Source organism: Herpailurus yagouaroundi, unplaced genomic scaffold, assembly GCF_014898765.1.
Source record: "Herpailurus yagouaroundi ecotype Mexico unplaced genomic scaffold, PumYag 159, whole genome shotgun sequence".
NCBI lineage: Eukaryota > Metazoa > Chordata > Mammalia > Carnivora > Felidae > Herpailurus > Herpailurus yagouaroundi.
Genome location: NW_024412400.1, coordinates 83,576,306 through 83,597,430, shown reverse-complemented (window position 1 = coordinate 83,597,430; position 21,125 = coordinate 83,576,306). Strand labels below are relative to the sequence as shown.

The following is a 21,125-nucleotide window of genomic DNA, read 5'->3' as shown; positions in this document are numbered from 1 at the left end:
TACTGGGGTGTGGCCGAGCTGCCCGTCCCCCGCCCCCCCCCCCCCGGGCTGCCCCCAGCGGAGCGGCACTGCCTCCTCCCTCCCAGCCCGGCCGCGGCGCCCGCCGCGCTCCTGACCAGAGCCCCAGCTCCCCGTCCACCTGGGACGCGCGCACCATGGACTCCGGACCCGGCTGCCGAAGACAGGCGGCCTTTTGGTTGGACAATTAGCGGAGGTGGGCGGGGAGTTGACGAACCCCACACGCGCGCCTCTCCATGAAGATTCTTGAGCTTTCTTTGAAGAAAGGAGTGCATATGCTGCAGTGTCTCTGTGGAAGGAGCCTGAGGTCCAGCAACAGCCTAAGTGGTGAGAAAATGTTCTTTCCTCGGCCTTAAAACGCTGCAGATGCCCCCCACCCCACCCCTTCCTCCCCCTTGGCTCCCTCTGCGCTCGGCTCCCCTCCTTTATTCCGCGCTGTCAGTGGGAGAAGGAAGGCGGTTCCCTAGTGGGGCGAGAGAAAGGCCCCGGCCGCCGGTTTTGTCTTTGGGGGTGTTTTTTCCTAATCCCCGAAGTCATCTGCGCTTTGTAGAACGCTCTAGCTCTCGCTGAGCGCCTGGACTGGAACCGCGGGTCTCTTTTGGAGGGGTGCTTATAAACTGACCTGCTTTCGCACTTCCTCGCGGCTCTCTCCTTGTGACTTGTAAGGGCGGTGTGCGACTTGGAGTTGCTCAGTGTCTCCTCTTAAGAAGTTGCTGATGCGTTCGACAGGAGAGGGGACTTTTAAACAGGTGGCTGGCGAGGCAGGTATCTTTTATTTTTCTTGCCTTGTCGGAGAAGTAGACATCTGGCCTTAGTCAGAGAGTAGCTTTGCCCTGGAGACCAAACAATTTCTGTCCTCGGTACTGAAACAGGAGAGTCTCAATTAGCCCTGGGTTTAACCAACCGGGTCCCTCAGGAAAGGCCCAGGGAGGGAAAGAAAGAAAATCAGACCCTTTTAATGACCTGCAAAATTTAGAATTTAAATGAAAAAAAAAAAAGAAAGAGGAAGGAAAGAAGGAAAGAAAGAGAGAAAGAAAGAAAGAACTAAGCTAAAATCAAGTAAGTGAAATTCTCTTCTGATGAAGCCCTACAAACGCGGTGCTCTTTCACCGCACTTTGATTTGTGCATCTCTCTGTCTCTTTTTAAGGTGTAAGTATCCTTTAATGTGATTATGTCTACTAACCTTTCGACTGCTAATCTAGTTTTTGTGTCTTTTGGTTTTCTTTACAAAATGGGGGTGGGGTGTGAGGAGAGGACAGGTGCCCTTATTATGTCTAGGCAAGTGTCTCTGTGAAATAATTTGTCTTGCCCATAAATTGCCCAGTAACTTTAATGTTCAACAATTTAACAATATTATAATAGGCTTCATGTTTAAAACTTCGTATGCTATTCTGGGGGATCTGATTCATTTGGTTACCTCCCTATTTTCACCCTGTTCTGGAACTATAAAGATTATATTTGGAAAGATTAGAATATATATAGATTTCATTCATTTTTTCCCTAAAATTTTGACTTTCTGGCTACTCACCACTCTAAATGAAAAGTAAAACTATTTTAAAAGAACTAATTAGGTAATTTATATGTGAAATATGAGAATATACACTTTTGAAATACAATCACAATGAGATCTTATATTTTTACTTTTGTTGAATTCATAAGATTATTTACAGTCTTTTTTGCCACCATATTTATAAGTGCTCAATGATATCCAACTGCTATATTTTAAATTAGTATGCTTGATGATGAAATTTCATATTTTGAAAATACATATCTCAGGAAGCCGGTAAAGATGTATGTTTATCTCAGTTTTCCTTGTTCACATTAAATAACACATAGATTGCAACTTGGATATATGTTTTCTGGATGTGAAAAAGTTTAAGTATATATGGTGTGTAATAATGACAAGGTGCTACCTTGTGTAAAAATAGGTAACATATTAATTTATATTCAGAGTCAGTTTCTCAAATAGTAACAGATCCAAATAGAAGTGATAACATATGTGATGGGGCAGCATAGGTTGTTGTCAAATCATGACACTTAGAGTCAGAAGACTTAGTTATAAAGCAGTCTTAACAAAATTACTAAGAATCCTTTAACTAAGTATTTTTATCTGGAAAAAGTGGAAATAATAGCTCTAGCCTGGTTCCTATATCTTGTTTTAAAAGATTTAACATGCAACCCTTGAAAACTGTTGCACTTTATTTCTTTATATGCTTTTTTACTTAGTGGGGTGGTTGGTTAGTTTAGGGGATGATCACTCCAACATATTTTTTGTAAAATGGTCACAAGTAGTGAAGATGAAGGTTCCTTCATAACTTTTCCACAGAGAGAGATAATATACAGAGATAATATATAGATAATAATATAATAATATACAGATAATATACAGAGTTACTGAGAGATTGTTTCTGGGAACTATATTGCTGTTGTTTGATTGTGGCCTTTCTTGGCTTATGATCTTGGATAACATGCTTGACCTTGCCATTACTCAATTTATGCATAAATGTTAATTACTATGGTAATAGTATGTACCTCATAGGTTGTGGTAAAGATTAAGCAAGCTGAGAATAGCTAAAGATTTGTTGAACTCTTACTATATGCCAGACATTATTCTAAGAACTTTGAGTCTACCATATATAATGTGCTCAGTATATTTTAGATATTATTATTATTGTGCTCCATTTTAACATGATTTCACTCATGTGACTTGTACCATTAGCATGGCATCACAGCAATTCCATGTGAAATCTTTTTATTCCCAGTGTGTGAATACATTGAGGTAAAGACATCAGATACATTTTCATGGAACAAGTTTATAAGAATAGAACTGGAATGCCCAATATTAATTTTTTTCAACTTACCTAAAAAGAAATATAATAATATTTTGAACTGTGTCAGAATGGAGTACAAAGTTTTACACCAGTAACATCTTCCCCATTATTTTACAGCTGAGGGAAGTAAGGGCCACAGGGGACGAGTGGCATAATTTGTTTTAAGAAGTTAAAAGTTCAATCCCTTCCTCTAATGGATTGCTGCATTTTTGGAATTGCAAACATTTCAATAATTTATTTAGGTTTCATTAAATAAATGGAGTTAAACAAATACAAAATGATCATTAGTAACTTTCGAGCTTCTTAGTATAATTAAAATGTTTTATTGCTCCTGTCTTTCCTCTATAGTACCAAATATTAATCTTGCCTAATATATCCATTATATTAGTTTATAAATCCTTTTACTTCAGTAGGATGTAGATAGTATGAGATATCAAATAGAAAACAATCTTAGACAAGGTTAAGTGGGTTGTTTATGGCTTTTTCCTGGTATCTTATGATCTTTTTTTTCCATTTCTCAAAATCAGTGATATATTTTTTTAAGCATGGGGAGCCTATCTATTGAAAGAACATTAAGAAGTTTAAATTCCAGGGGTGCCTGGGTGGCTCAGTCAGTTAAGCATCCGACTTTGGCTCAGGTCATAATCTTGCTGTTTGTGAGTTCGAGCCCTGCATTGGGCTCTGTGCTGACAGCTCAGAGCCTGGAGGCTGCTTTGGATTGTGTCTCCTTCTCTCTCTGCCCCTCCCCCACTTGTGCTCTGTCTCTCTCTATCTATCAAAAAATAAATAAATGTAAAAAAAACAATAAAATAAAATTCTAAACAATTCTGCTTAGAGTATATGACACTTCTATTAACCTGGAAAATGCTAAGATTTTAGTTTGAAGGGAGAGGGAAGTAGATTCATTTTTCCCTAGATTTGGGATCTTTACAAAGAAACATAAGCTCACTGAAGAGTAGACATTAAAACAATAGCTTGAATGACTGCTCCCTTTCCTCTCAAGATCTAGTTGGGAGGAAAGCAGAAGCATTCTATCAAGGAAGGGTTTCTCATCACTTTGGTAGGAAAAACCAAAGAAAGAAGGATTCCTGTCCTAACAACCAGACTCCCAAGAAGGCTGTCTTAGGTATCAACCTGACAGAGGATGGCAGCACTTTTGGTAGTGGGTGTCCACAATAGTAGGAAAATAAGTGTGTATACCTGTGGGTGTGCACACTCATACCACAAGAGAGGGACAACACTGTGCTTGTCTTATCACCCTCAGCTGTTCCAGAAAAGCAGCCATTGGCCTCTCCTCCTTCTGTACACAGTCATAACTCTCCCGTGATATCCTGTCAATTAGGGGCTGCCTCAGCCTGGTGGCACAGAGGATTACCAGATGTCCAGACATTGAGCTGTACAATCACATCAAGTAGCTTTGGTGTGGGATTGAAACACTCCAGGCAAAAGTAATTTATCAATCCTGATGAACACACAAAAGTAAAACCCAGTCATGCCCTTACTTTCAAATATAGCACCGCCATCTAAATTAAATTTGCCTGCTTACATTCAGTTTACATCAGCTAATGTATACCTAAGAGATTTAGGGTTTAACTACTGTACAAGACAGTCAGGTGATCTTGAATTTGGTTGCAATGTGGTCATTGTTTTAAGCCCATTTCTCAGGAAGGGATCCTCAACAAAGATAGCATTACACAGCTGTTTTCAACTTCTCTCTGCTTTGCTTGTGAGTATGTAGTCCTTTACTCTCTTTACTTTTTCTTCCAGGATGTGGGTCACATCCAAAATTTGGAGAAATGAAAATAATGTATTTATAAATTGAGAATATTTTAGATTCTAATTCAGTCTTCAGAAATCCACCTAATTAAAAACAAATGGCAAAACTTACCTCTTGAAGCAATGTACTCAGTTGTTCACTTTATTTTAGTTAAGAAACATGGGCGATTTCAGTGTGTCACTGCCTTCATTTATCTAATCTTGGAAAACTTCACTAAAGAATAATTAATTGATGATTTATATGTGGCAATTATCTTTGTTGTGAAATCTTTCTTTGAGCTGGTTTTTATGTCATAATGTTAAAATTCTTCCTATTTAAATGTTGCTCCAGTGAGTACAATGAATAAGAATTATGCAATATACAGGGGCGCCTGGATGGCTCAGTCAGTTAAACATCTGACTTCAGCTCAGGTCATGGTCTTGCAGTTTGTGAGTTTGAGCCCTGTGTCAGGCTCTGTGCTAACAAACAGCTCAGAGCCTGGAGCCTGCTTCAGATTCTGTATCTCTCTCTCTCTCTCTCTCTCTCTCTCTCTCTCTCTCACTCCCCCTCCCCCTCCCCTGCTCATGTTCTGCCTCTCTCTGTCTCTCAAAAATAAATAAATGTTTAAAAACTTTAAAATGAAAAGAATTATGCGATATACAAAATGTCCATAACTTTCTTATGGCTTTCATTTTCAAAGAAATTTTCGTTGTTTTACATGAGGTTTTCAGTGTTAATGTCAGAAAATTCAAGAAGTTCGTGCCTGTTACTAATCCACTTGTCATATAGTACTTTCAAAAAGCAATTTGCCAAGTGCCTACTATGTGCAAATATAGTAGGCATTGCCACTTTTCACTCAATATTTTGGGTTTTCCTCTTGGGCACATTGTAGGGTGGCACTACCCCATTCCTATGGAGTTAGGCTGGCCATGTGACTTGCACTAGCAAATGAAATGCTCTACCGGCCAGAGCACAACTCACCTCAGGCTCTAAGCTTCTGATGATGTTTAAGGAAGCAGTGGCTCCATCAGCCTGTATCCCTGAGTGTCTACAATAAATAGAGCCTCATTATGTGATCCATGATGGACATTTAGCACAAATGAGAGGTTAAAGTCTCTTTTAAAGTAGCTTAGATTTTTTTTAATATGAAATTTATTGTCAAATTGGTTTCCATACAACACCCAGTGCTTATCCCAACAGGTGCCCTCTTCAATGCCCATCACCCACCCTCCCCTCCCTCCCACCCCCCATCAACCCTCAGTTTGTTCTCACTATTTAAGAGTCTCTTATGGTTTCGTTCTCTCCCTCTCTTTTTTTTTTCCTTCCCCTCCCCAATGGTCTTCTGTTAAGTTTCTCAGGATCCACATAAGAGTGAAAACCTATGGTATCTGTCTTTCTCTGTATGACTTATTTCACTTAGCATAACACTATCCAGTTCCATTCACGTTGCTACAAAAGGCCATATTTCATTCTTCCTCATTGCCAAGTAGTATTCCATTGTGTATATAAACCACAATTTCTTTTTTTTAAATAGTCTTTTTTTTTAATGTTTATTTATTTTTGAGACAGAGAGAGACAGAGCATTAACAGGGGAGGGTCAGAGAGAGAGGGAGACACAGAATTGGAAGCAGGCTCCAGGCTCCGAGCTGTCAGCACAGAGCCTGACACAGGGCTCGAACTCACAGACCGTGAGATCATGACCTGAGCCGAAGTTGGACGCTTAACCGACTGAGCCACCCAGGCGCCCCTACAATTTCTTTATCCATTCATCAGTTGATGGACATTTATGTTCTTTCCATAATTTGACTATTGTTGAAAGTGCTGCTATAAACATTGGGGTACAAGTGCCCCTATGCACCAGCACTCCTGTATCCCTTGGGTAAATTCCTAGCAGTACTATTGCTGGATCATCAGGTAGATCTATTTTTAATTTTTTGAGGAACCTCTACACTGTTTTCCAGAGTAGCTGCACCAGTTTGCATTCCCACCAACAGTGCAAGAGGGTTCCCACTTCTCCACATCCTCTCCAGCATCTGTAGTCTCCTGATTTGTTCATTTTAGCCTAAAGTAGCTTAGATTTGTAAGACCATTTGTTACCTGGCCTATCCTGATTGATATAGTAAGGAAGGACAGTTTAAAATTACTCAACACATCTCCAGAGGCAAGGGAAACAAAAGCAAAAATTAATTATTGAGACCTCATCAAGATAAAAAGTCTGCACAGCGAAGGAAACAATCAGCAAAACCAGAAGGCAACTGATAAAATGGGAGAATATATTTGCAAATGACATCATATAAAGGGCTAGTATCCAAAATTTATAGAGAACTTATCAAACTCAACACCTCCCCAAAAAACAAATAATCCAGTGACAAAAGGGGCAAAAGACATGAATAGGCAATTTTCCAAGGAAGACATCCAGATGGCTAACAGACACATGAAAAAATGCTCAACATCACTTATTATCAGAGAAATACAAATCAAAACCACAAAGAGATACCACCTCACACCAGTCAGAATGGCTAAAATGAACAACTCAGGCAATGACAGATGCTGGTGAGGATGCAGAGAAAGAGGAACCTTTTTGCATTGCTGGTGGGAATGCAAACTGGTGCAGCCACTCTGGAAAACAGTATGGAGGTTCCTCAAAAAATTAAAAATAGAACTACCCTATGATCCAGTAATGTCACTACTAGGTATTTATCCAAAGGATACAGGTGTGCTGTTTCAAAGGTGCACATGCACCCCAATGTTTATAGCAGCTCTATCAACAATAGCCAAATTATGGAAAGACCCGTAATGTCCATCGACAGATGAATGGATAAAGAAGATGGCATATATATATATATATATATATATATATATATATATATTTGTTCCCCCTCACACACAATGGAGTGTTACTCGGCAATCAAAAAGAATGAAATCTTGCCATTTACAACAATGTGGATGGAACTAGAGTATATTATACTAAGTGAAATTAGTCAGAGAAGGACAAATATCATATGACTTCACTTATATGTAGAGTTTAAGATACAAAACAAATGAACAGAAAGGAAAGGAAGCAAAAATAATATAAAAACAGGAAGGGGAACAAAACATAAGAGACTCTTAAGTTTAGAGAACAAACTGAAGGTTGCAGGAGGGGTTGTGCATGGAGGGATGGGCTAAGTGGGCAAGGGGCATAAAGGAGGACACTTGTTGGGATGAGCACTGGGTGTTATATGTAGGGGATGAATCACTGGATTCTACTCCTTAAATCATTATTGCACTGTATGCTAACTAACTTGGATGTAAATAATGATGATGATAATAATAATAATAATAATAATAATAATAATAAAGTTAATGGTAAATTCTTGGGCTCCACTTTCTCTATGACCTCATCTATAATATATAACCAATAGATGTATTGGTTTTCTTTGAAAATATTTGGGTAATTAGTTCAGCACCCCAAGGTATGAGGTTTTGTCATCCTTCTGATAAGTTAGCATGTGTCTGTAGCCTTGCAGGTACCGTGTTTCTTAAATGATATTTATATTTCCCCCAAAATAAGAATGAAGTAATCAAGTTCCATTGATGTCTGAGAATATTCTTTTAAACTTGTAATTTAATTTCAAGGCTCTTAAGAACTCCAGTTCTCCTTTCTACACACCCTGAGATGTAAAAACTACATATCTTCAAACACATCCTGAAAGGAAAGAACTAATTACAATACCTGAAAAACAGATACAACGTGGCAGCTCTCATCTCTACTGCAGTTTTGCCAGACAAGGAGAAATGCAAATAAAATTGTTTTTCTTCTCCCAGCTTATACACTGAGAGCAGCATGCATGGGGAAAAAAACAGGGCATTACTTTATGGTGATGTGATTGGGCTGGGCTGAATGCTCTCATCTGTGTTAGGGACCAGCAGTCCATTTTCCTGACTCCAGGTTAAGTACAGCAAAAGACAGGAGGGAAGCCATTTTCTGGAAGCCTAGGATACTTGAGTCATACTAACTAACCCTTCACAGTTGCTCGCCCTCCCTTTCTTCTCCATCTGAGGACAGAAAGTTAAAGAAATATGTCTCTGACTTCAAGGGTTGTCCTTTTTCACATTAGCAAGCATTCCTTGAGGGCTGTTTGCATGCAATGTTCTGCATTAGGCACTAGAAACCTAGTACGGAGAAATATATATATACACACACAAGCAAGGGGTATACTACTAGGCAGGATAGGATACGTGCCCAAAGTGGGATACTGGGGAGCCTCAGTTTGTTTCAGTTTAACAACCTCTTAGCTGAGTTAATGTTCTATGGTAAAATCTCTTCGAGGAAGGAATAGTTAATTCTGCCTGGGATTCCTGTTAATCTCCCTGAACTTGAAAAGCATTTAGAAGTTCAAAAGGTAGTACTAGCGTGGGCAGATGGGGGCTCTAACGGAAAGGAGTAGTATCTCAGGATATTTTACTGGAAGAATGTGTTTGTATAAAAATAAGATACAGATATAAAAAAAGTAATTTTTTCAAAAGTAATTACCCTACCTCTCAATGCAAGCCTACCCAGCTTTGCTTATATTCAGATATCTTGCCTAGTTATCTATGTTATACATCTCTTCTGCCCCTACCTCAACATGACTCCATTTATTCACAGCCTGGTACAATACATCAGCTTCTAAGAAAGCAAGTTGTATTCTCTCGTATCAGAGTTAGAAAGGATGTCCAGGGAGCACTTAGAGATCTGTTTTCCCAATTTCCATGGTATATCTTAAAACAACAAAGCTCTCCTTTGTACTGCTTCATGTATGAAATTGCTATCTTTATGCCATGTTATTTTCATTGCACATCATTAGGAATGCCATGTCCGAATAGTTCTTCTAAGCCATTAAATGTTTCAGGGCATCTGCATTTCCTAGGGTGCCAATCAGAAAGCTACTGTGAATCTGCCAAGACCATCTCTCTTGCTGAAATGATCTTTCTTGTTTATACATAAGCTTCTAGTACCATCCCACCCCCTCCACTCATTACTGTTTATAGAAACGATAGCATTGCAGTTGGTGTCACTGATTGCCTACGTTGCTGCTTCAATGAAGCCAGCTGGGATTCGATTGCATGGTCTTTAAATAAAACTTAGTGGCACAAAATGAATCTCTTTTTTGAGGGGAGGGGTGTTGTTGCTAGCTGGATGGTTCTCTAAAGCACTAATTATTGCGTGACTTGGAGGAACTTGAGAATCAGTAGATCGCCATGTTGGCTCAGTGTCTGACCTTGGCACTAAGGAAATTGTGAGTAGATGAAGCCGTTCTCAAAATTATAGTTATAAACTCCTTACCCACACCCCATCGTAGCACTCTGTACATAACTCAGTGATTGGAGATAGCCCATGTGCCTATGGGTCCAGCTACCCAAAGGCTAAAGCCAGAAGATTGATTGAGATCATGAATTCTGGCCAGCAGTTTTCTGTGACAGTCTGGTGACAGTCCTGTATTCACAGAAAGCTCAGGAATGACCTGGAAATGGTGATAAACAGAGAGAAAAATTGGTGCTGCATTTTCTAAAACTGGTGCAGTAATAAAATGGAGGATATCAATCATGACTTTTGGACTTTTGACTCCCAAACTTCACTGTGTGCTAGGCAGGATTCCTCTTTATAGTTATATAATACAGATTAATAAACTAAGGCTTATCCTTAGATTTTTTTGTCTATATACATTTATTTTTTTCTCACTAATCTGAATGTACATGTATGTGTCTATGTGACTCTGTGTGTGTGTGTGTGTGTGTGTGTGTGTGTGTGTGTATCTTTAATTAAATGCATTCGAAATTGTTAATGGCAATTACCTTTATGGAGTTTGATGGCAGACACTTGCTTTATGCATTAAATATTTCTATATAATTTGAATTATGAAAATGTGTTCCTTTTATAATAAAAGTGAGTGATCTATATTTCAGAGTATACAGTTTTCTGCTCACAGCAGTAAACTTTGAAAATGTAAACTCTGTAAAATAAGAAAATCAAAACCACAACCTCAATATAATCTCTGCACTCTTTGTGTGTGAATTTTTAAAATGTTATCACAGTTATGTGCTTCATTTGTTTCTTTTCTTGTGATCTTAAATAATTACTCTAAATATGGAAATACATATTGAAATGTTTGGAAAACACTCTTTTTCCAGAAGGAATTATAAGAAGCTGTTAATAGTGGTTAGTTGGAGAGAGAAACTTTTGGGGCAGAAAAAAAGGTAGGCTTCCTTTTTTTTAGCTTTGTGTGTTTCTAATGATTTGTACATATTGACTGTGTGTGTGTGTGTGTGTGTGTGTGTGTGTGTATAACGTGTGTGTGTGTGTGTGTGTGTGTGTGTGTGTGTGTATACACATATATACGTATGTATGTCAGGATATAGCTGGATGGGAAACTGTGGATCATTTTGTATTTTCTTTTTATTTGTTACTTATCTGCATTAAAAATACTAGTAGACATGTCGATTTACAAAATATTCTTCTAATGATTTTAAATTACTTAATTGAATGACATTACATGTCTGTGCTACAATTATCATTTACCTCCTGTTTTTGGATATTTAGATTACATCCACTTTTCTCTGCCTTTACATTTTTTGACTAATACCCTTGGGTAGAGATCTTTGTGTGTGGTGGGCTTAGGGGATGGCATTTATGATAACTTTTCTATCTCCTCTTTACAGTTACCTCCTTCCTTAATCTTGAGTTCAAAATGGTTGAGAAAATAGACAAAGTTGTCAAACAGATGGCTATTAAACATGTTTGCTTTTTTACTGGATTGCTGGAATATTGGCTTAGAGAATGGTTAAAATTGGATTTAGCACCTTTCTCCCCAAACTAAATATTGACATATGCAACTCACCAGAGGGAAGATTTGGGTCTGTGGAACAGGCCTGCTGAGAAATCCAACCTTACCTCTGTTGGGCCTCACTAGTGGAATCAGAGAGATTTGGATTTGATGTTTACCTCTAGAGACACATGTGGATCCTGACCTACTTGTGCCCACCCAGCAGCTCAGAATGTGTCCAGCCTGCGGGCAGGCAGATCCACAAAGAGGGAGGCGGGGAGGACCCACAACAAGCTAAATTTCACCTGCCCCATTTTTTTCTCTCTCTAATCTCACCATTCACATAAGGTTTTCCTCTTTCCTGGAAAGGAATGAGAAGGGTGGCTGGAAGGTCAGAGACTCTCTTGCCATATGTTGGAAAAGGCAGAAGTGGCTCTTCTGTGGACCAAGAAGTAAGCATGTGAAGTGGGAGCAAAACTTTACTCTTACAATGTGTAATTTTCAAAAGCACAGCTACTTTTAAGGTATTGATATGCTGTTCTCCAGTAACTTACACTTCTAACAGTATAATATTCTCCTGGCTTTGTGTGACTGTGGGTGAGTTTCTTGGTCTCCCTGTGCCTCAAACGTAAAATGGGGCTTGATGATAGTGCTTAGGTTATAGGGTTGTTCTGAAGGTTAAATGCATTAATGTCGGTAAGGTTCTTTGCCTATGAAATCCCAAGCAAGTGGTCAGTGCATGGGGTTTTCTGCTCTTCTTTTTCTTGCTTTTCATCCCTCCTGGTGGGATAAAATACAAAGTGCATGCTGTTAGTGTGTGATTTATCCCATCTTATTCTGTCTTTTAAGGTAAAAAAAAAATGTACAGCATACCAAAGTTAAGAATATACTTAAAATTTTAATATGTATGTTTACATTTTCTTTGTTGCTTAAGACAGGCCTTTTTTTTTTTTCAGGTAAAAGCAATAGGAATCTGTATCTAGCCAATTTCATTTGTGAAGATCTCAGTTTATTTCCTCAAAACAAATAATCACCATAATATCCACAGCATTAAGAATAATTCTGAATTTTATTTCATTGGAAACAAATGTAAAATGGTATTAATGGAGTAATTTGCCTATAAGAGGTAATTTGGATGGTACTCTCTTCAGCGACTTTTGATAACTGAATTTCTGGAATTAATCATAGTTACACTAACTTTGTTCTTTTTTTTCTGTAAAAATTGTATCACATTTTAATTTATTTTTCGTTTAAAAAAATTTTAATGTGAAATTTATTGTCAAATTGGTTTCCGTATAACACCCAGTGCTCATCCCAACGGGTGCCCCCCTCAATGCCCATCACCCATTTTCCCCTCTCCCCCACCCCCACATCAACCCTCAGTTTGTTCTCACTATTTAAGAGTCTCTAATGGTTTGCCTCCTTCCCTCTCTGTAACTTTATTTTTTCCCCTTCCCCTCCCCGATGGTCTTCTGTTAAGTTTCTCAGGATCCACATAAGAGTGGAAACATATGGTATCTGTCTTTCTCTGTATGACTTATTTCACTTAGCATAACACTCTCCAGTTCCATCCACGTTGCTACAAAAGGCCATATTTCATTCTTCCTCATTGCCAAGTACTATTCCATTGTGTATATAAACCACAATTTCTTTATCCATTCATCGGTTGATGGACATTTAGGCTCTTTCCATAATTTGGCTATTGTTGAAAGTGCTGCTTTAAACATTGGAACAAGTGCCCCTATGCATCAGCACTCCTGTATCCCTTGGGTAAATCCCTAGCAGTGCTATTGCTGGGTCATAGGATAGATCTATAATTTTGTTCTTGATAGTTCATAATACTCAAGTTTCAATTCTCTCTTATGTAGGTAGAGTATTTAGATGATCAAGACAGGAGGAAACCCAAAGTTATGTTAAATTTTAACCTTGTAGAATCACTGTAACTGAAAAACATTTTGAGCTCCTCAGGACTAAAACATAAATTAACTTTGATTTTCAAGTCTTGACAGCAAGTCTCATTTAGTAGATTGCTGATTTTCCATTCCTTGCCAACTCACTTCTAGGAAAACTAAAGATCATTTACACATTTACACAAGTCTGTCCTGGGATACAGGAGCTTTGTCACTCTCCTCTTTCAGTCTTATAGTAAACCAGATGGTGGATCTTCAGAATAATTTACTAAAGGGGTGCCTGGGTACCTAAGGAGGGTGAGCGTCTGACTTCAGCTCAGGTCATGATCTCAAAGTTCGTGAGTTCAAACCCCGCATCAGGCTCTGCCCTGACAGCTCAGAGCCTGGAGCCTGCCTCAGTTTCTGTGTCTCCCCCTCTCTCTGCCCCTCCCCCACTTGCACTCTGTCTCTCTCTCTCAAAAATGAATGGACATTTAGAAAAATTTACAAAAAGAATAATTTACTGAATACCAGAGGTGTACCACAGGGCAGGAAATGGAAATGTAAAGACAGATATTAGCTGTCACTGCTCCTAGAGTACACAGGCCATGTCCTTGTCTAAGAGAGCCTCCTGGTCATCTCCAGCCTATTTCTGCATTATAGATATTCTTTGTTTCCTTCAGAATTAGGAATGGTTGTTTCAGGTTCCAGAGACACAGTGAGGTTATTCCTGTTCCCATTCCAAGGTTCATTGCTTTTCTGATGGCAGGATGACTGGCAGTGGAACATCTATGTCCTTTCAGAGAAACACACTTCCAGCACAGAATATGGTCTGGTCACTCCTGGTTTAGAAGAGGCAATCATGGTAGTAGCCTGTACATGTCTAAGTGTTTGAGTTATTCCATTTTAAATACTACCAGATGAGGAATGCTAAGTGTATGGCCCATGGAGCATTGTACCTTTCCTCCATCTTCCTTTCAAAGTAGATTGCAAAAGGGCTTAGTCTGGCATGCTCTTCTTGCTATGATCTCTTCCACAAACTCTTGGGCCAAATAAGACAAGCCTTTTAAGGATAAGCAAAGATTTTCCAATAGGGAAGCCTAAATGTAGAGAAAAGTTCTTTATGAACTTGGTTCTGCTCAAAATATATCAAATTTAAATTACTAAACAGAGTAGTTAACATCTTAGATGGAAAGATCTGCTTCAGTGGTTGGAGAGGTTTTACAGCAACAGAAACTAGATATTGACTTATACTGGTATAATGAGAAAGTCTTGAAAGGTAGTCCCTCTGAAAATAAAGGAGTTTCTATGATAAGGGGAAATTCTATTTTTTAAAAAAGTTTACTTATTTATTTTGAGAGAGAAAGAGAAAATGCATGATTTGGGGGGGGGGGGGCAGAGAGAGAGAGAGGGAGAGAGAATCCCAAGCAGGCTCTGCACTGTCGGCACAGAGACCGATATGGGGCTGGAATTCAGGAATTTTGAGATCATGACCTGAGGCGAAGTGAGACACTTAACCAAATGAGCCACCCAGGTGCCCCTGGGGAAATTCCAAGTTTTATCCTATGGGGCAAAAGCTACTAACACTCCCCAAATTGTTATTTATCTAGTTATAAGAATTTTAACGTTGTCTTATTGGCTACCCCATTTCTTGGAGAGTTGGGTATTTTAGGTTTGTCAGAGCAAAGACATTATGGAGCATCACTTCATTTATATATTAATTCAGCCAGCATTTACTGAGACCCATACTACAAGTCAAGCTATGGGCCTTGCATGAATCCTTTTCTAAGATAACTTATACTTTGATAAGGGAGATAACACGTGAGCATAAATAATCCAAATTAAGGTATTAATTGTGTCCAAAGTGTGTCATTCTTAGTTACCATTGTCATTATTCTGCAAGGTACTATTGTGTTTGTAGCAGATATAAATTCTCCCCAGTGTTCTTGTTTTTAGGTTACCTTCTCTGATAATTATTATTTGCTGTATGATTATTTGCCATGTGCTCAGTTCAAGTTCTAGTTGAATAGATTGGTTGTTAATTTGTTTTCATCGTTCTAAGCTGGAAATATTTTGCTGTAGTTAGCAGTAGGCAACTAGCCTTGGGTGAATCACCATTTCAGTTTTGTTTTCCAAAATGCAATACTATGGATTCCATTACCTCACCTGGAAATGATGTTCATGGCTTTGGAGTTGGGGGGAGGCACAAGAAGGAATAAGAGATGTAATATATGTAGTTTGTTTTTAAAGTTAAAATACAGAAATGACCACTGATTAATATAACACACACTATATGCCCAAGATTCAAGATGAACAAATTATTCACATTATGCCTTTTGTATTTCAGATATTTAAAAAAAATTAATGTTTGTTCATTTTTTTGAGAGAGAGAGAGAGAGAGAGAATGCATAGGAGGGGCAGAGAGAGAGGGAGACACAGAATCTGAAGCAGGCTCTGGGCTCTGAGCTGTCAGCACAGAGCCCGATGTGGGGCTCTAAACCACGACCTGGGAGATCATCACCTGAGCCTAAGTTGGACGCTTACCCTACTGAGCCACCCAGGTGCCCAAAATATTTTTAAAATAAAGGAGTCAAATATTTATTACTGATAAAATTTCTTAGAATTGTCCCCAGCTTCATTCCAGAGTCTCTTCTTCCCTCAGGTGTGAAACTAAAGTGACTATAGTATGTGTCCCTCTAGTCCATGTATTTATATTCTTTTAAAAAAAGCCTTTTTAATGCTTATTTATTTTGGTGACAGAGAGACAGAATGTGAGCAGGGGAGGGAGACACAGGATCTGAAGCAGGCTTCAGACTCTGAACTGTCAACACAGAGCCCAACGCGGGGCTCGAACTCACGAACTGTGAGTCAGACGCTCAACCGACTGAGCCACCCAGGCGCCCCTGTATTTATATTCTTAATACATGTCAGGTATGACACTGTTTTGAGAGTTTCCAAAATGTATATAAATGGTCTTGAACTGTATTTAACCTCTCTTCATCTTATTTTTTCACTCAGTTTTGTGTTTTTGAAATTCATCTCTGTTAATTGAGATTCATCAAGTTCAGAAACATGTAGTCTGGTATAGGGGAGTCTACTGAAGTGACTGAGAACACAAACTGTTGAGCCAGGTTGCCTGGGTTTGACTTGGCTCTGGGACTTACTAGTCATGTGACCTTGGAAAAGTTTCTTGACCCCTCTAGGGCTTCAATGTCCTCATTTGTAAAATGGTAATAACAATAGCACCTACCTTATTGAGATGTGGTGAGGAGTAAAATGGATTAATATATATGAAACTTTTAGAATATATGAAACAAACCTATGTGTCCAGGGCTTGCTTCCTTTCAGAGGCAATTGGGCATTGAGTGGTGCCCAATGGGAAGCCACCGAAGCTGGAGAGGTTAGTGAGTCAGTAAGAAATAATAGTCTTCTGACCAAGGCTGCTGCTCAGTGGAGTATCATCAAATGAGTTTGCAGCATCTGCTGAAATTGCCGTATTATTTTGGGGTTTGGTTTATTGTATCAATGAGACTGCAGGAACGATGGAGAATGGTGTGAAGTCCAATTCCATTTCCCCTTGGTTGTAAGCTGCACCCTCTCCTCCCCTCTCTCCAGCGTTGTAAATAGGTGCACTTGGTCATCTCTCCTTTTGAATTGAGAGGGAGTGGCTTCTCGTTGAGCTGGAACTAGAATGAGTGCTAGACACTGAAGCAAATCCCTCTAGAGGTTTAAAAGGAAAAATAAGTGAAAGACTGGATGGAGCGGAGACTGTCCAATGACTTCAGATCTGTGTCAGCTCTACTTTCCAAGCCACCTGGGCCTCCTTAGCACGTTCCTTATAGCTGAAAATAACCAGCTTCCTCAAAAAGATGGAAGGGCACTTCTAAGACAGATATTAAGACTGAAATAAGGGTTGTGATTGCTTTCCCCACCTCACGAAGCTTCTTAGCATGACCAAATACCAGTGATTCTAATGAACCTAGATGTCATTATCACAGCGCAGATACTAGGATCCAAGCATAATTCCTGTTTTGTAATCTTCTAATGGAGAGGGGCCAATTATTATATTATCCATAGAGCATAGTGATTCAAAATGTAGAATCATAATATTTGGTCCCTAGCCACAACCGTAGGAATTGAATACACACTTTTATGTGGCAAATGAAGAAACAGGCCCAGAAAACTTGAGACAGTTGTTCAGAACCCCATGTCTATATAAAGTAGACTTTGGATATTGTACTTAGTATACTTAGGATTTAGACACTAATTTGGAGTCTGTTTCTTTCATTCAGTCATTTCTTGATCTTAGGCAAGTTTCTTAACCTCTGAGCCTCAAAATCCATATCTCTAAGGTAGGAATAATCATCTTCTCCTCCATCAGAGCAGTGCTAGATGAAACAGTATGTATGCAAAGTGGCAAAATCTAAAAAGCATAATATAGATATAACTTATTTATTATTACTACTGCTATTATATTTGATGCATCTACGATACAAGGCTGTATTGGAGATAAAATGAAGCTCCATTTTATATTGTCGTGGAGAGGGTGTTAATGGCAGAGGCCAGTTTTATCAACATGAAATTTATAGCTGATTTGGAATAAGAATTATATCTTCCAATAACTATCACATCTTGTTGCACACAAAGTTTTGTGGTGTACCCTATTATAATGCTGCTCAAAGAGGATGCTGTTGCCAACAGCAGTATCGAACCTTTTCCTTTTGCATTATGAAGTGGGACATCATGATAGAGGTTAGGGCATTTTGTTGATTTAATCTTTAAATTCTTTTTACTGATGACTAATAACTAAAGTCTTGCATAGGGTGTGGAAATATGCAGGCGAACTTCTATTATTGAAGGCTTGCGTCACTTCGTTCTCGGTCAATGGTGAGCAAATATAAACTGTATTAGAGTTTAATTCCTGGGATCTACAGGCACTTTTGTCTGTGAGGCAGAGGGAACAAATGAGCTACTTTTAGGATTATTAAGCACATTAATGAACAGCAGGTTCTAGTAAAAATAACTTAGCACAGGCAGAAGGAAATAGTAAAAACTTATATAAGCACTAGCAAGCAGACACATTTTAGACACAATTGGGTTCCTAGTTTCTGTTTGGCAGGGGCATATAGAGCTACATCAACTCTTGCCCCCAAGGAATTAACAGTATGGAAAAGGGGGAAAAAAGATATAAGATTAAAAAGATATAAAAAAGACATCTTCAAGGGTAGGTGCTAGACTAAAGAAGGAACAACTTCTCTTGGAGGCAGAGAGAGATGAGAGCATCTCCCTCTGCTTGGTGTGTATGTGTGTGTGTGTGCATGTGTGTGTGTGTGTGTGTGTGTGTGTGTGTGTGTGTGTATGTGTGTGTGTAGTCAGAGAGGCTTATGTGGGAAGGAGTGTGCTACCTAAGTTGCATTTTAAAGAATAAATAGGCATCCATGTCGCATAGGAAATGATGAGGAAGGGCATTTTGGGTAAAGGGGAAAATATGCACTAAGGCATGGGGCCAAGAAAGAGCATGTGTTTCAGGCTAAATTTGCTCATTCTTTCACTCATTTATTGGTGGGCTACTCTTCACCAGGTAGTGTTCTAATTGCTGAGGATTCAGTGGTGAGCAAAACAATGTCTATTTTAAGAGCTTTCTTCCTGGTGCAGAAGGAAACTAATAAATAAATAAACAACAGCATGCATATAATATCATGTCAGGTGGTGGTAAGTGCTATAAAGAGAAATAGATGTGTTAAGAGGATAGAGAGTGAAAGAAAAATCTCTTTAGACACGGTAGTCTTCTCTGAGGGAGTGGCTTTTGAAGGGAGTAAGCCTTGAAACTTCCTCTAGCTGGAAGGAACAACAAGTGCAAAGGTCCCAAAGCAGGAATAGGTTTGAAATATTAAAAAAGGAGCAAGGATGGCAGTGTGGTCAGAGGAAAGTGAGGAAAAAATGGTAGGAAAGGAGATTGTTTCTGGCCTTGTGGGCTGTGACAAATATTTTGGAATTTATTTTGAGGATTATGGAAAGTCGTGAAAGAGTTTTGAACAGGGGTGTGATAAGCCATTTACATTTTAAATAGATCACTCTGACTACAGTATGAAAATAGACTGTATCAGGGAGACTATTTAGGAAACTATTACAGTATTTCTGGTGAGAGGCTTGGAATAGTCATAATGTGTTAGGTGGTAAGACTTGGTCTGATTTGAGATATATTTTGAGATAGAGCTGATAGGATTTGCTAATTGATTGAGAGAAAAAGACAAGTCAAAGGTGGCTCAAGTAATTATGCCTGAGCAACTAGGTGAAGAGAGATCTTTGAGCTGGGAAACAAGGGTAGAATTGCTTTGGTGGATAAACTCGAGTGCTCTGTTTTGAATACCTGAAATATTACATAGAAGTGGAGTAGAAACATTGAGTTGAAAGAGAAACATCTGGAATTTAGGGGAGTCCATGGCCTGAGAGATGAGGCGTGATTCATCAGCATATAAGTGGTATTTAAAACCCCAGAACTGTGTTCAGTCACATAAGGAGTTAGTGTTGATATGAAAAGAAGATATTTAAGGACTAAGCCTGAGGTTCTCCTATATTTATTTAGCCATTAGGAGCTAAATGCTACTAAAGAGACTCCAAAGGAGAAGCTTGAGCTGTGCAGGAAATTCAGGACAGTGTGACAACAGGAGTTAAGCGAAAAAAGTGGCGAGAAGGAAGGACCAGCTGGGTCACAGGCTGATGAGAGATCCATAGTTAGTAGATTGTGAATGGATCTTCAGATTGGTAAATGTGGGGGTGGGGGGCAGTCATTGCTCACCTGGGTGAGCTGTTTCAGTGGAGACATGGGTATGAAAGTCTGTTTGGAATGGATTAGAAGTAGAGACAATGGATATAATGGTTACCAAAAAAAAATCTTTGCAGGATTTTTTTGTGTAGTAAGAGTAAAGTTGTACAGGAAGGTCAGGGAATGTGGGATCATCAGAACATCGTTTTTTGAGAAATATTTATATGCTGATGAGAAGGATTGACTGGAAAAGGAGAGAGATGGGATTATTGCAAGAGGAAGTGGCCTCCCCTTGTTAACAAATTCCGGGCTTGGACCAGCTATACCCTTTCTTGTCAGAAAGGTCCCGTGTGCTCATATTTTTAAAGAGCTTCCCACTGATTGCAGGGTAGAGCTAGATTTGAGAACTTTTGTTTTAGGCAATGCTGTGCATTTTACAGTGGTTTCAAGAGTCCATTGACTTGGGGTGGCAGAAGATGGGGCTATAAATTTAGACTTTTTATAAATCTTTAATCTCTTAGCTTTGGTTTTTCTTGTTTTTGGATTTCTCCTCCTAAGAAAGCTAGCATTTGTGACTGGAGGCTGCTAATGGTTTTTGGAGCCCATGTGGTTTCTCTACAGGGCTATGAATGGAAGTGTCTGGTTCTCACAGTTTGTGATTTTAAGCAAATAGTTACTTATTGAAAAAGTGACGGCCATATGCTTTCCTCTCTTGTAGGAATACACAGAAATAGCCATAAAACTGCCGAATCTAGCACAAACATGTTCCAGAAATTGGGTCAAAGTGGATCATTAAGATTTACACCTGATATATTGAGTCTTAGCATCCAGTTAGGTGCTCAGACACTTGATTATTTAAAGTGAATAATAGTGTGAAGGGAGATTGGATCTCAAATCCAAAGGCTCTGTAATTTACACACTATGTGAGTTTTGGCAAGTTTTGTGCATGCATATGAAGTGAAGCATGCTAATCTTTCCCTGGCTGTGTCTTAGAGTTATGAAGATCAAATGAGTGAAAAACATTTTATGGTTGTTGAAGACTTACAGATGTGTGTGTGTGTGTGTCTGTATGTATACAT

The 21,125-nt window shown here is 38.9% G+C and overlaps 1 protein-coding gene across 3 annotated transcripts in view; it reads left to right on the top strand.

Moving 5' to 3' along the window:
• FGF12 (fibroblast growth factor 12) overlaps positions 1–21,125 on the top strand; it is a 561,291-nt gene that overhangs the window by 185,691 nt on the left and 354,475 nt on the right. Inside the window, exon 1 of one of the 3 annotated variants that reach the window (XM_040481103.1) lies at positions 180–345. The exons of 1 other annotated variant lie outside the window; for it this stretch is intronic. In XM_040481103.1, the coding sequence (XP_040337037.1) occupies positions 255–345 (91 nt within the window). In that variant the 5' untranslated portion in view covers positions 180–254. Of the gene's footprint in view, positions 1–179; positions 346–16,186; positions 16,212–21,125 lie in introns of those variants that run through there. One more of the 3 variants, XM_040481105.1, reaches the window with a different exon arrangement.